At 46.9% G+C, this 14422-nt stretch overlaps 1 protein-coding gene across 1 annotated transcript in view; it reads left to right on the top strand.

The window, feature by feature from the left end:
* Positions 1-11600, top strand: part of Pde6d (phosphodiesterase 6D) — a 137183-nt gene extending 125583 nt beyond the window's left edge. The window contains exon 6 of the mRNA XM_051190711.1: positions 11587-11600. Within this exon, the coding sequence (XP_051046668.1) occupies positions 11587-11592 (6 nt within the window). The 3' untranslated portion in view covers positions 11593-11600. The remainder of the gene's footprint in view (positions 1-11586) is intronic.
* The last annotated feature ends 2822 nt before the right edge of the window (positions 11601-14422 follow it).

The following is a 14422-nucleotide window of genomic DNA, read 5'->3' as shown; positions in this document are numbered from 1 at the left end:
CTGCTGAGCCGTCTGTCCAGTCCCTTATTTTTTATTTTTAATTCTGTGTGTGTGTGTGTGTATGAGTTACAGGTGTTTTGGAGGACAGAAATATTGGATACCCTAGGGCTGGGCTTACAGGTACTTGTGAGACACCCAGCATGAGTGCTGAGCTCTGAATATGGGTCCTCTGTAAGAGTGCCCGGTGTTCTTAACCACCAAACCACCTCTCCATCCATGTTTCTACACTCCATAGTCTTGTTTTGAAACTCTGCCCTGACAGAATCGTGCCTTTCACCCTTCTCCAATCTGTCCTTTAACAAACAGACCTAGGCTTTTGCAATTACCCTAGGTAATTGCTGAGACATGATGATCCTATTTGCTCACGCTCATGGCAGAACAGAACGCCTGTAGGAGCCGATAGAGTTCGTTTCGTAGCTTATTTTGCGGAGACGGGCCGTTTTCTAACAGCCCCCTCCCCTTTTCCTACAGAAAAAAGAAAAATGTCTCAGAAAATACCCTGGCACTTGCTCTCTTGAACACCCAATGCACAGCCTTGGTAATCTGGAAACATTAGAAGACCTGCATCCTTGTGAGGCTTTGCTAAGTCCTGCCAAGCTGCCTTCTCCCAGCAACCGCTTTTGAGAGAACTCATTTTGCTGGGCATGCTAGCACAGGCAGGTGGAGGATCAGGAGTTCAAATCCAGCTTCAGCTATAGTAACTTTGAGGCCAGACTGGGCTACATGCAACTTTATCTCAACGAACAAACAAAGAAGCCAACAGGATTGTACTCCTTCCCCATTTCTGCTCAACCTCACAACATCCAGTATTTTCAGACTTAAGACTTTTATTTCACTTTTTCCTTTTCTTCTTTTTCTTTTTCTTCTTCTTCTCCTCCTTCTTTTTTTTATTAAGCAGGGTTTCTCTGTGTAGCCCTGGAACTCACTTTGTAAAGCAGGCTGGCCTTAAACCCACAGAGATTGGTCTTTGCCTTCGAGTGCTGGGATTAGAGGCATGCACCACCACTGGGCTCCATTTTTAGTTTTGTTGATACAGAATCTTACTATGTAGTCTATGATAGGCTTAAGCTCTCAATCCTCCCTCAGCCTTTTAGTCCTGGCATTACAGAAGTACCTCACAAAGTCAAAATTGAAATTTATTATTTTTTAGAGCTTGTTCTTATGCTTTACTAAATATTTATGCCATGGGGATCTTTTCTCCATCTTGATGCTGAATGGCAAGTCCACCTCATGCTTATGTGCCACAGGTCTCTTACTGACCCCAGACTGCCCCATCCCCACTCAGTTTCACTGTCCCCTGTAGTGAGATAGTCCTTCTGTGGCACTGACCACGCCCATTGGGGGGTGGAGCGATGGGTGGAAGTGACCTGTGGAAGGAGGTCGGAGAGAGAGCCGGGAAAAGCTCTCTTGCTGGCGTGACTCGGACAGGAGAGCATCGGGTTGAATTTCCTGGTGTTCATCTGTCTAGGTTGTAAGTTATTTCTCCCTGAATAAAGATCTATTCGGCCTATTTGTTTATCCTGATCCTTCTTTAACCGCGATAGTCCTCAGTCTCAGAGCCCTACTATATTGGGACTGAAGCCCTCTGTTCCTCCACAGAATGCTTTGGAACAGGCCATGTTTTCCCCATGGGAACAGCAACATTTTCTGAGTAACTGCCTTTTTGCCTAAATATATGTGACAGGTCTACCCTGATGGCCCTGGAAGTGTTCTGAAATCTTCCTGCCAAGGAGCTCAAAGTTCTATCTTGGGGCAAAAATAGGGACAAGTCAAAAGACTTCTCTATCTTCCCAGGGCTTTATTTCCAGTGTGCCTTTGATATCTGCTTGGGTGGTTTTCGTTGAGACAAGGTCTCCAATAGCCCAGGCTGGCCTTGAAGTCCTGATATTTTGTGCCTGCACAGCCTGGGACCAAGAATCTGTGGAGGGTGTCGGGATTAACAATACAGGACTCTTGCTTGATGTTAAGAAGGCTCTTTATTTTGCTCAGAGGGCTGGCTTTTATACCCCGGGCCCAGATGGAAGAGGAGGAGGGCGATTAGTCATCTCTGGTTTCAAGGACTCAGGGGACTGTCCCAGGGTTCTGGAAACCAAAGGAACATTTTGCCTTAGTAAACATGTTTTTCTCTGTGGTTACAGCTGCCTGCCCTGAGGGCAGTGGGGAGAAGTGAATTCTTAGCCAAGGTCTTAATTCCCACAATTCCCCCTTTTTTATTTTCTATGAGGGGCCCTTGTCTTAGTTTGTGTAGGGTGTGCCATCCCTTACCCATCCTCAGGGGACCTTGCAACCCCTGCCTTAGGCTGGGGAGGGGGGGCTTTCCTACAAATTGCCTGTCATAGGTGATCCTCATTTCTGCAGCATCTGTAACCAGACCTCATGACTGCCGGGAGAGCCATGGGCCAGACTGAGCAACACTTGTCTATGTAACTGTTCTTTTTGTGAAAAGGTCTGTTGGAACTTGTATAGTGCAAGAATCCCTGCCCCGGCTGCTACCAGTCCCAAGACCCCTAGAGATGATGTGCTACCCCAAGGCCGTATCCAACCTCCAATCTTGGCCATGGCATTCCACCAGCCTTCTGCTGAAATAGGAGTAACTCGAGTCTTATTGACCTCTACTATCTGGTGAGTCAAAACATTAGTAAAATTTACAAAAGAATTCCAAGTATACATTGAGGCGGTTGACCTCTACAAAGACATTTTGCACCTCAAATAAGGTAATACAAGAGGAATGATAAAAGTGTGAGCAGGAGGCCTGCTGCACCAACCATAATACATTGACTTGTTCTTGAAGTAAGGCAGTTTGCTGATTTAAGTTAAGGAGTCCAAACTGAATATGAGCATTCAGGCATTTTGCGTAGTCAGAGCTTTGCTGACTCTGCCCGTCAGCTAATTGATAGTCTCTGCATTGGCAGCGGACTGAGCAACAGCAATCTCTGCAACAGTGGCAGCAGTCGCCAACAGGGCAATGGCAGTATTGATGGCAGTGGTGATACCAAGGTCTCTTGGATGGTAGATGATAATTTCTTCTCCCCCCCATGTCGGTCTTCCACCACCATGGGGGCGAGGGCAGGAACTTGAATTACCAGGGCACCGGTAGTTTCTGGAAGAACAATTGAGAGATTCTCCCTCCCCCCCCAGGACCCATTAAAGGTCACCCACATAAAGGGTAGCAAGACGTCACGTCTACCTTGGCCAACAAGGAAACACAACCATGACACTTCTTCAAGCAGTTTATTCAGGAACCTTGTACATCAGCTTCTGCCTCCCCAAGCCCCAGCAAGCCCTTAAATGTGCGCTCACTGCCCAATCAGCTCATGCCACCTGGCTATCCCGGATAGGCCACAGAAGGAGGAAGCACACCAGATCCATCAAGCACTTCCAAATAAGGCTTGTTTACAGCTAAGCTCGGACTACCTGGCATCCAGCCAGGTGCCATCTTGGGGCTGTGGCTTCCCACAGTAAGACACAAACCAGGCTGACCACCGAGAAATTTCCCCCAACAGATGTGTTAACCCTCAAGGAGTCCTCAAAAGCCTGTGACTGGTTCCAAATGGCCGTGGCATTAAACGCGGTTCCCTGTTGTAGATCAAGGGGATGGACATCTGTACAGGCCCGTGGCCCACAAAGAAACATCCCTGAAAATGTTGGGGTTACTACTGCTTGGCTCGGGTTTCTAAGATGGAACTCAAACCCATTGTCTTAGGAATTCTTATGGAGAGAGCGATGTCCAAACCACCACAAAGACCCTTTTCCCTTCAATCGCCATGGCTCTTGTGATGCTGTGTCCCCAAGGCAGGGGCCTATGCAAGTCATAGTTTCTGAGGAGCTCCCAGCATAGGGGCCCGGGTCTAGGAGGCAATGTGGTATTATTTCCCTGTTCCTGCTGGAAGTTTATAGGGTATAGGACATTTCTAAGACCCAAGCAATTGCTCATACTGGCATTGGGGTAAAAATCAGCAATGGAAGCATTACTCAAAACTATGTATGGCCCCAAGAATGACCCATTGGGCAATTGGAAAGCATTAAGCACCTTCTGGAAGCAAAGCTTCCCTGTGTCAGGAAGGTCAAATTACTCAGTAACGAAGTTTCCAGTGGCACGTTGCCAGCCGGTAGTCCCAGGGAAATGATTGGTGGAAAAGAAAGAGGGAAACAGGGAGCTCTCCTGACTAACTGGAATGGGGGGGGGCACACGTTCCTCACAAGGCCCAAACTGTCCATCCCTCGATGGGCCGGAGATTCCAATAAAGCAGGACTAGATTCCCAATCAGGATCCACAGGGTGAACATGTTGTTCTGGTATCTAAATAGTTTTCTCTGTTCCTGGGGAAAAAACACAAATAGCCCCCTCGGACCCTAGCCAATGGGGGGGTGCTATTGTCCTGTAATTATGTCCTTCCATCTGACCCATCCCAATGTTTGAAAGGGTTTGTTCCAATGTCTGTCCATGGCAGACAAGTTATTTTTATCTATAGTCAAAAAAATTAAATTATAAAGTATGGTAGATAATTGAGATTTGGGGGAGGTCCTATACTCCCCATTTTTTATCTTATTAAAATATTGTTTAAGGGTGTCATGAGTGTGTTCCATGATGGCTTGTCTCATAGAGTCGTGTGGGAATAAAGCAAGGCTGGCCCTGGGAAGATAGAGAAGTCTTTAGACTTGTCCCTATTTTTGCCCCAAGATAGAGCTTTGAGCTCCTTGGCAGGAAGACTTCAGAACACTTCCGGGTCTCTTAGGACTGGTGATATTATTTGGAGAGCATTCCCTACAGAAATGTCCCTCCTTCCCACAGCCAAAACATGTCCTTGTTCCTGCCCCCATGGCTGGATTTTCCCTTTCCCTCTGGGGGTCTAATAGCGGTGACCAGTATTTGCCCCTGGATGAAGTTGCCATCAATGTCTCTGCAAATGCGAATGTAATCATTTAGACTTTTATTATGGTGAGAACGAAGGGCCTCCTTACAATATTGGTTAGCATTTTTAAAGGCCATCTTTTGGGAAATTTAAGTAAGCTCTCTTCTCCCCACCCAGATGTAGAACTTCTGTGCAAACAAGGTTGAACAAACAAGGTTGTTTTCAAAACTTTCCGGCGTAGGTGTGCCTTGACTCCAGGTGTGGGTGGCACATGACTTCCTCCTATGCTTACCCATCCCCTGGCTTGGGTATATAAGCCCATTACTCTCTGTAATAAATGGTGGCGGCAGCAGCTTCTTCTTAACTTATGGTGGTCTGCTAAGTGTTTCAATCCTGACACCCTCCACCAAGCTCAGTACTCTGGCTGTGCTAGCGCGGCAGCCATCTGTTTGATCATAGACATTGCAGGACCAAATCCTCTAAAAATCCTCTCTGCCACCTGGGTAAGATGATCTACAAACTCATGGAAGGATTCAGAAGCCCCTTGAATAATTTTGGACAATTGGTCCCCTCCTTCTTTAGAGGGCAGTGTCTTCCAGGTGCCAAGGGCTGCTGTGGCTACCTGGGCATAAACAGTAATATCATATTGCATCTGCTGTTGGATGGTGGCATATTGGCTGCTCCCTGTGAGCATGTCAAGATTTCTCTGGGGTTGTCCTGCCTGTGCATTTCTCTGGGCTATTTGGGAACATCTCTCTTGAAATTATCCTCGCCAAATCAAGTAATCCCCCCAGAAAAAGCCACTGGGCAAAGCTGTTGCCAATCGCTGAGTGTCAGATTGAGAACCATAAAGGACTCCACCAAAGAACATTGAAAGGAGCTTGAGACCTGTAATTCAGGGTGGCCTCCTTAAGTTGTTTTATTTCTTTGAATCTAAGAGGATCGTGACTGTGGATAACCTGCCCAGGGTTTTTTGGTTCTGGGATTTCCATAACAGGGGCCACTATGGAGCAGCATTGGACTCCTCCCCTAGGTCCCCCTTCAGGGCCCAGGAGGGACTGAGCCATGGGGTAGGAGGGGTCTCACTGTTCTGACTATGGAGGGGGACTCTTTGCCCTTTTTGTCCGATTTCTGATTCTGGCCTTCCTCAGTTCCTTTTTAAGAGCTGCCATCTCGGTGAGCAATTGTTCTTCCTCTGACTCTGAGTCGGGATCTGAATTACTTTCATTTATATCTGACAAGGATGAATATAGGTGGCTTTCGGGAGGGCGCCTCTCCTTGGGCCGCGCTCCAGGGTCTTATGAAAGGCCCTGTTCTCCCCTGGAGATACAGTCTTTCTCTGATCTGCACAGGCACCCGGCAGCTTCTTGGATACCCTCTTGGGCTCATCTTCCTCACTTTCTGACTCAGAACATAGTGATTGCCAAGTCTCCATCTCCTGTATCTTTTAAAACTTCTTTACTAGCTTGTACCACCTGTATCAGGTGGACCTTATCTGTTAGAAGTGCATCCTTTACCAGACTCCATAAGGAGAAGGTGGGGAGGGGAAAGTCTGGACCCACTGCGGCACCAGCCCCAAACAACACGCTGAGACTCTGTATTAGATATAATTATGTTGGCCAGGTACATGTTTCTTATTGGCTAGCTCTGTCTTAATTATTAACCCATTTCTATTAATCTAAGTATTTCCACGTGGTCTCATCTTACCACAGAGTGGGCCCGGACCTCTGTTCTCCTCTCTCTCTCTACATGCTGACTCCTCCTTACTTCCTCGAATCCTCCTTGTCTCCTAGTCCCGCCTATATTGCTTTCCTATTGGCCAACAGTGCTTTATTCATTAACCAGTATGAGAAACATATTTACAAAATGACATCTCCTATCAGCCCCTCTTTCTCTAGCAATTTCTGTAGGTTGAGTTGGGCCTCCACCCAATCTGGCACATTTAAACCTCTGCGCGTTATGAACCAAGGACTAGCCTGTTGAATGGATTTTTAAAAGCCTTCGAGAGTTTTTGTCTTTACTGCAGTTCCCTGTTCCTCTAGGAGTTCCTTTAATTGAAATTCTAATTCAACTTTTCCGGGTGAATTCCCCATCTCTCTTTTTGCTATTTACCCCAATATGTCCCAGCCGGCACAAGGGACGACCCTGTCCACTTACCTGGCTTTCAGGTCTCAGTGGGACCTCCAATTGCTGCGCCGGCATGGCCTGGTACAAAGAATCTGCAGAGGGTGTCGGGATTAACAACACAGGACTCTTGCTTGATGTTAAGAAGGCTCTTATTTTGCTCAGAGGGCTGGCTTTTATACTCTGGCACCAGATAGAAGAGGAGAAGTCTTCTCAGGTTTCAAGGATCGGTTAGGGCTTTCTCAGGGGACTGGCCCAGGGTTCTGGGAACCAAAGGAACATTTTGCCTTAGTAAACATGTTTTTCTCTGTGGTTACAGCTGCCTTCCCTCAGGGCAGCAGGGGGAAGTGAATTCTTAGCCAAAGTCTTAATTCCCACACTGATTCTCCTGTTTCTGTCTCCAAAATACTGGAAATACAAGAGTGTGCTGCCACATCTGGCTCCGAGTAGATTTCTTAGCCATCTGATTCTGGTTAGAGAGTCTCTTGAATTTTGTGTTTATCTTTAGCTAAGTATTTTGTATATTTCCAGGTACACACACACTATGGATGTTTCCCCAGCGGTTACTCCTGGAAGAGATGAAGTCTGGGGACTCATTTCTTTTGGGGACTCATCCCCAACTGATGGTGGACTCATCCACAAGTTTCTGACACTTTAGGAATGATCAGTACGAAGCAAGAAGTTTTTTGTTTTAAAAATTCACTTTCTGAGCCGGGCAGTAGTGGCATATTGCCTTTAGTCCCGGTACTCAAGAGGCAGAGGCAGGTGGATGTCTGTGAGTTTGAGCTCAAGCCTGGTCTACAGAGCTAGTTCTAGGACAGACTACAAAGCTACACAGAGAAACCTGTCTCAACAAAAACAAACAAAACAAACAAACAAAATTAAATTTCTTTAAAAATAGTTTTTATCTTTATTTTTGTGTACATGGATGTTTTGCCTTCATATGTATCTATGTACTGTGCTTGATACCCAACTAAACTACAAGAGGGAATTGGAACCCCTGGAACTGGAATTATAGATGGTTTTATGAGCTGGTATATGAGTGCTGGGTATCGAACCTGAATTCTTTCATAGAGTGGTCAGTGCTCTTAACAGCTGAGCCATTATGTTATTTATTTAATTATTTGGTGTTTTGAGACAGGGTTTTGGAGCCTGTCCTGGAACTCAATCTGTAGACCAGGCTGGCCTTGAACTCACAGAGATCCACCCGCCTCTGCCTCACAAATGCTGGTATTAAAGGCATGCACCACCACTGCCCAGTGCTCCAGCTCTATTTGTGTTGTTTTTGTTTTTGAGACCTGGTCTGACCTGGGACTCAGTATGTAGTCAAAACTGATCTTCTTTTTTTATACATGTGTTCTGTCTGCATGTATGCCTGCAGACCAGAAGAGGACACCAGATGTCATTACAGATGGTTGTGAGCCACCATGTGGTTGATGAGGATTGAACTTAGGACCTCTGCAGAGTGTAGGGCCCTGCATGGACCCCTGAGGCACCTTGAGCTAGCCTGAAGCTGTTGGCCAGAACTCTTTGCCCCAAGCCTTTTGTTGGTATTCTTCCCATGACAACACACCTTGTGACACACACCCCGTGACACACACCCCGTGACAACACAGGGAGGAGCTAAGCCTAAAAATTCCTGTAATTTTCCACTGTGCTATAAGTTGGTATTTAAGCCCGTTCTTGCCCCTCAATAAACAGCATTGGCATTTGGTGTTCCGACTTTGCCATTGAACGAACGACCTGCTGTCTTGTCTTTATTTCAATCTCTAGGCCTTCGCCCGATTCGTGAAAGAGATGGTAGCGCGGGTGCTACAGCAGAGTAGCTAAAGCTCTTAACCACTGAGCCATTTCTCCAGCCCCTTTCCAAACTGATCTTAACTCACTGAGATTTGCCTCTTCCTCTGGAGTGTGACGGTTACAGGCATGGACAAGTAAACCCCACGGTTTGTTTGTCTTCTGAGATTGGGTCTCTAGAGGACCAGGCTGGCCTTGAATTTGACAGGCTTTGAACTTCAGATCCTCTAGCCTCCTCCTCCCAAGGGCTGGGATTATGAGATATACTGCCTTATTTGATGAGTTTTTCCCCTTCCTGGCACAATATTTTAAATCTCAGGCAAAGGCACAAGTGCTGTGATTACAGGCATGCTCCCCTACACCCAGTTCACTAAGCTTGTTTTTACTTGTTTTTTGGGGGGTGTTTTGAGACAGTCCTGTGTAGTCCTGGCTGTCCTGGAACTCTCTTTGGAGACCAGGCTAGCCTCAAGTTTAGAGATCTGCCTGCTTCTGCCTCCAGAGTGCTGGGATTAAATGCATATTCTACCACCATCCTGAAAGCTCTTTTGTTGATTATTATTTTTTAGATGTGTGTGCTATTTTGTCTGTATGTATGTCTGTGTGCACTACTTGTGTGCCTAGTACTGTGTAGCATCTTCCAGGAGGAACAGGTGGCTTTGGTACCTGTCTTTCATTACACTAGCTCTTTGGCTCTAGGTCAGGTAGGTACAGCTTCAGCAGCAAGATAGAGATTTCGTTGTTCACTGTGTTCGGTTGTGTCTACTGATCTGTGAGTGACATCGGTGGCCATAGAGTCTTACCACCCGGGGCTGCACTGACCTCAACTCCACAGTCATTTAGCTCTGATGGGAGTAGTTATACTGATAAAAGGAAAGTCCTGGGTCCCCTTTGGGTTCTTGGTCCCATTGATAAGATCATTTAAGGATGGACTCAAATGGAGCTGAGTGGTGGTGGCACACGCCTTTAATCCCAGCATTTGGGAGGCAGAGGCAGGCGGATCTCTGTGGATTCCAGGTCAGCCTGGTCTACAGAGCTACACAGATAAATGGAAAAAGGAAAAGAAAAAGAGAGAAAGAATGGAGTCAAATGGAAGCACAAGGGCAGTTTTATTAGAACTTTTAAGAACCCCGGGGCCAGCAGTGAACTTCAGCAGCTGCAGGGAGGCGAACAGAGAAGGAAAAACAGTTATGGCACTGGACAAGAAGGCACCAAGCAGGGAGGGAGACTTTTGGGAAGGAGTGAGAAAGTCTAAAACACTGGCGGATGGGGTAGAGAGGAGCCCAAAGTGTTAAAGCGCCCTTAGAAAAGAGATACAGAGAGAGAAAACAAAAAACAAAGTTCTATGGGCGGGCAGACTCACAGCCCTGCGTGGGTGTGGCCTGTGCGCTCCTGCACTAGCTGTGGGATTCTGGGAGGAAAGATACGGTGAAGCTCATTATTCCACCTGTCTCTGTAGCGTGGCTTGAGGTAAGCCAGCCTTCCTAGGGGTGGTCCCTTGGCCAAGTGATTGAACCAGCCCAACTGGAATGTTAGCTCTCCACCCAGGTCAGAGATTCTATTTTGTCACCAGGAGCTTTTTCTACTCTAACAATGCCAGGGAAACTGGCAAAACAACACCAAAAATAGTTACCTGGGCAGAAGAGAACGGAAGAGAGGGTGATTTAGGGTGATTTACAGTTTTGCAGGCCATTCTATTAGTTGTGTGAGTTTTAGATTTTTTTTTTTTTTTTTATCGTAATGATTTTTCCAAGAGAGCTTTCTGGACATGGTGGCACACACATTTAATCGTTTAGCACCTGGGAAGCAGAAGCAGGCCTGGTCTTCACGGCTAGCCTGAGTTACACTGAGACCCTGTCCCAAAAGCATTAAAAGAAGATACTTTCAGCTGGGCCTGATGGCAGACGCCCATCATCCTGGCTTGCTTGGTAGGTTGAGGCAGAAGTGTAACCAAGCTGGGCTTGGTTACCTTTATGTTAATGAGACTGTGTAAACGTAAAAACAGGGGTTGCTCATTGGTTAGGAGGGTCTGATGCTCTTCCAAGGGACCTGGATTTAATTCTTAGCATCTGCATGGTGGCTTACTCTAGTCCCAGGGTATCCAACAGTGCCTAGATATACATTAAGGCAAAAATGCCCATGCATATACAATAAAAGTTTTAGAAAAAAAAAGATAAACAGTCTGGGATGTGGCTCAGCAGGCTGCTTACCTGGCAAATTTGAAAATTCCAGGTTCAATGCTCCCACTGAGAAAAATGTTTTTTTTTTTCCTCTCTTCTGTTTCCCCTCTCCCTCCTCCCTCTCTCCTTCCTTCCCTTGCTTCAGCATAATCACTCCCCATCTGCTAGAAACTGCTAGAAACTGCCAGACCCTGGAGAGGAGTGATTCATTAGCCCCATGAGCTGTGTCCTGTGCTGGAGCTAAAGGCCCCCAAGGAAACAGAAACCCAGCAGTCCTTCTAGAATATCCTGCCAAGTCCGAGAGGGTGAATGAAGCTTCACCCTTAGCCTACAGGTCAGGTCAAAGTTGTAGGCACCAAATTTCAAGAATCAAATAGAAAAGTGAGTGTACAGGGTTTCACTGAATCTGGGACACTCTAGATTCCAGATTGAGGAGGGTGGCATCTCCCTCCAACCCCCCCCCATGATATTTCTCTGAAGCTTAAATGAAAAGGGGAAAGCAAAAGGCATGGAGGAACAGACTTCCTTCACCCCCGGGAGCAGGCTCCCACCAGCCCTAAGGGAGAGGCTATGAACTGATGTAAACAAGTTCCAGAGAAGGGAGCAAAATGCCCGGTATTCCAGGCACCTCATCAGGTGTGAGAGAGGCCTGGAGGCATTCTTTCTGCCTTGATGCTGGGTGGGGGTTTTCCAGGGGAGGGTTTCTAGTACCTTGGAAATTCTGAGCAGAGATAGGTGAAGGCCACAGGTGCAGGGATGAGGGTGAACAGAAAACCCTTCCAAGAAGCAGCCAATGAGGACTTAGTGTAAGCCTGGAAAATCTCCAGAGCAAGGAAACTGCCCACCACGCTGACCACTGGGGCCTACGTTTGCCTTTGATGGCCAGGAAGTGGTGATGGGGACTGCAGTGGGCTATTCCCATGGCAATAGATGGATGCCAGTCCAGGCCCTTGAACACTGCCAAACTCCCTGACAACCTGGGCACCACCAACCGTCACCGAACAGCCTATGCAATCAGCCCCAGGCACTGGGGGACGGATTGCACAGTTCTGGCCAATAAAGGCCTGTAGGGTGTTCCTTGGGTCACTTGCTTTGTAACTTGTTGCAAAAGTCCTTCAAAGTTCAGACAAATTAGATGCTGCAATCTGCCATCTCTGGTACAGGATGTTCCCCTCTCTGCCTCACTTCAGAGAGCTGACTACTTAAGTCCTCATGTGTCCCCACTGCTGGATCCCAGTGGCCCCCAAAAACCTCTGCTCAGCATAGGTAAACCAAGTCAGTCAGCTGACTTCCATGTTAGACACAAACAGAGCTCCTGTAGACATCGGTAAATCGGACGCCCAGGCAATTTAGGGGCATTTGCTTATTTGTGTTTTTGTAGTGATTCGGGGCTGTTTTTAAATTTGTATATTTCCAAACACCTGCCAGGAAGCCTTGAACTCACCTGTGTTGAAAAGGAGGACAAGGAGATCTGGCCCTGTATGTCTGTGAAGTCATCACTGGACTGTTGGCCTCCAAGAAGCATGCTACTTTGTGTTATGTCTGAAACTCTTACCTAACGGGAGACAGGGCTCTTAGTAGGTGCTCAGTAGGAACATAATGGAAAATGACTGGCCTTATGTAGATATTTGGGAATTTAAGGAGGAAGTGTTTAGCTTTGCTAAGGAATCCAGAGAAGAGGAAGCAGGTCTTTGGAATGTAGAAATCAATGACAAAGAATGGAGAAGAGCTTGGGGGAAGACATGGCTTGCAGGCAGGCAGGCAGCTGGCCCCCCACCCCCCCCCCCACCCCGGGCCAAGAAAAAGGCTGGAGTCCAGCGGTTGTGGGTTGTGATGCATGCCTTTAATCCCAGCATTCAGAGAGATTTGTGACCTAGAGGCCAGCTACATCTACAGAGTGAGTTCCAGGGCAGCCAGGGCTACACAGAGAAGAAACCTTATCTCGAGAAACAAAACAAACTAACGAAGAAGAAAAAAGGAGGAGGAAGAAGGAGAAGGTGGCTGCCACAGTAGGTAGCCTGGAAGAGGAGAGAGCTCATGGTATAGTGGATAGGGATCTGTACACCCTCTCTCCCTCCTTCCCCTATTCCATCCCTCCCTCCCTCTCTCCCATTTGACCCTTTCATACTAATCCATGCAGCACATTCCATTTCCTAGGAGGGGCTGGTTCCATCATCAGAAATGTGAATTTCCTTTTGTCCATAGTTAAAGCACACTCATCTTGTCTGCTGAGCTCCCCAGGTGCTGGGTCTATCCACTAACGGCCTATGGGTGTTTTACCTCATAGGTCCTGAGCTAGCTTCCTGTCGATGAATACCAATATTCTCACAAGCATGTCAAGTTAAACAATATATGTAGTGCATCATAGTTTGTCAAAGAAATCTGGGATAGGGTGGGCTGAGAAGCTAGATGGTTAAAAGTACTTTGTGCTCTTGCAGAGGACCCAGGTTCAATTCCCAGAACACACATGGTGGCTCATAAACACCTGTAACTCTAGTTCCAGGGGAGTCCAGTGACCTCCACAGGTACCAGTCATGCACATGGTACACATATGTACACACAGGCAAAACCCCTACATGTAAAATAAATATATCTGAAAATAAATAAATAAATAAAAGAAGAGGAGGAGGAAAGAAAATAAATCTGGGTGGAATATTTTGCAAGGCTACAATTAAAGTATGGCTGAAGTCCTAGCTAAAGATCCACTGGGGAAAGAGAAGTTTCTAAGCTCGGGGCAGCACAGGCAGAATTCCATACAAGCTTTTATGCTCTTGTTTTCTTTCTCCCCGGCCCCCTTGATTCCTTTGAGATAGGGTCTTTCTACATTGCTCTGGCTGTCCTAGAACTGGATGTGTAGACCAGCTTGGCTTCAGACTCACGGAGATCTGATGGGATATGTCATTCTGTAATTATGTCTCTTATCGGTTAATGAATAAAGAATAAAGTACTGTTGGCCAATAGGAAAGCAAGGTAGGCAGGACTAGGAGACGAGGAGAGAGGAAGTAGTAGGGAGGGGATTCAAGATGGAGGACGGAGAGGGAACACCAGCCCCTCTCTCCGGTAAGATAAGACCATGTGGAAGTATTTACATTAATAGAAATTTAAGACAGAGCTAGCCGATAAGAAACAAGTAACTGGCCAACAGCATTTATATCTAATACAGTGTCTCTGTGTGTTATTTGGGGCTGGCACGGTGGTGGGACCAGACCGGCAGGGAAAAACTACCCTTAACAGAGATCCGCCTGCCTCTGCCTCCCAAGTGCTAGGATAAAAGGTGATCAACACCTGGCTGTAACCTTCTTTTTCTAAACCCTGCACCCTGGGCCTGTTTCTTGTCTAGGGTTAGCTTTAACTATTTTAAGACAGGCTCCCATTTAGCTATCCTTGGGTTCACTGTAGGCATGGATGACCCTGAATTCCTGAATTTGCCTTGTCTTCCCAAGTGCTGGGATTATTGGTGTTTGCCACACGG

Source organism: Phodopus roborovskii, unplaced genomic scaffold (assembly GCF_943737965.1).
Source record: "Phodopus roborovskii unplaced genomic scaffold, PHOROB, whole genome shotgun sequence".
Lineage (NCBI taxonomy): Eukaryota > Metazoa > Chordata > Mammalia > Rodentia > Cricetidae > Phodopus > Phodopus roborovskii.
This window is presented reverse-complemented; position numbering and strand designations above follow the sequence as displayed.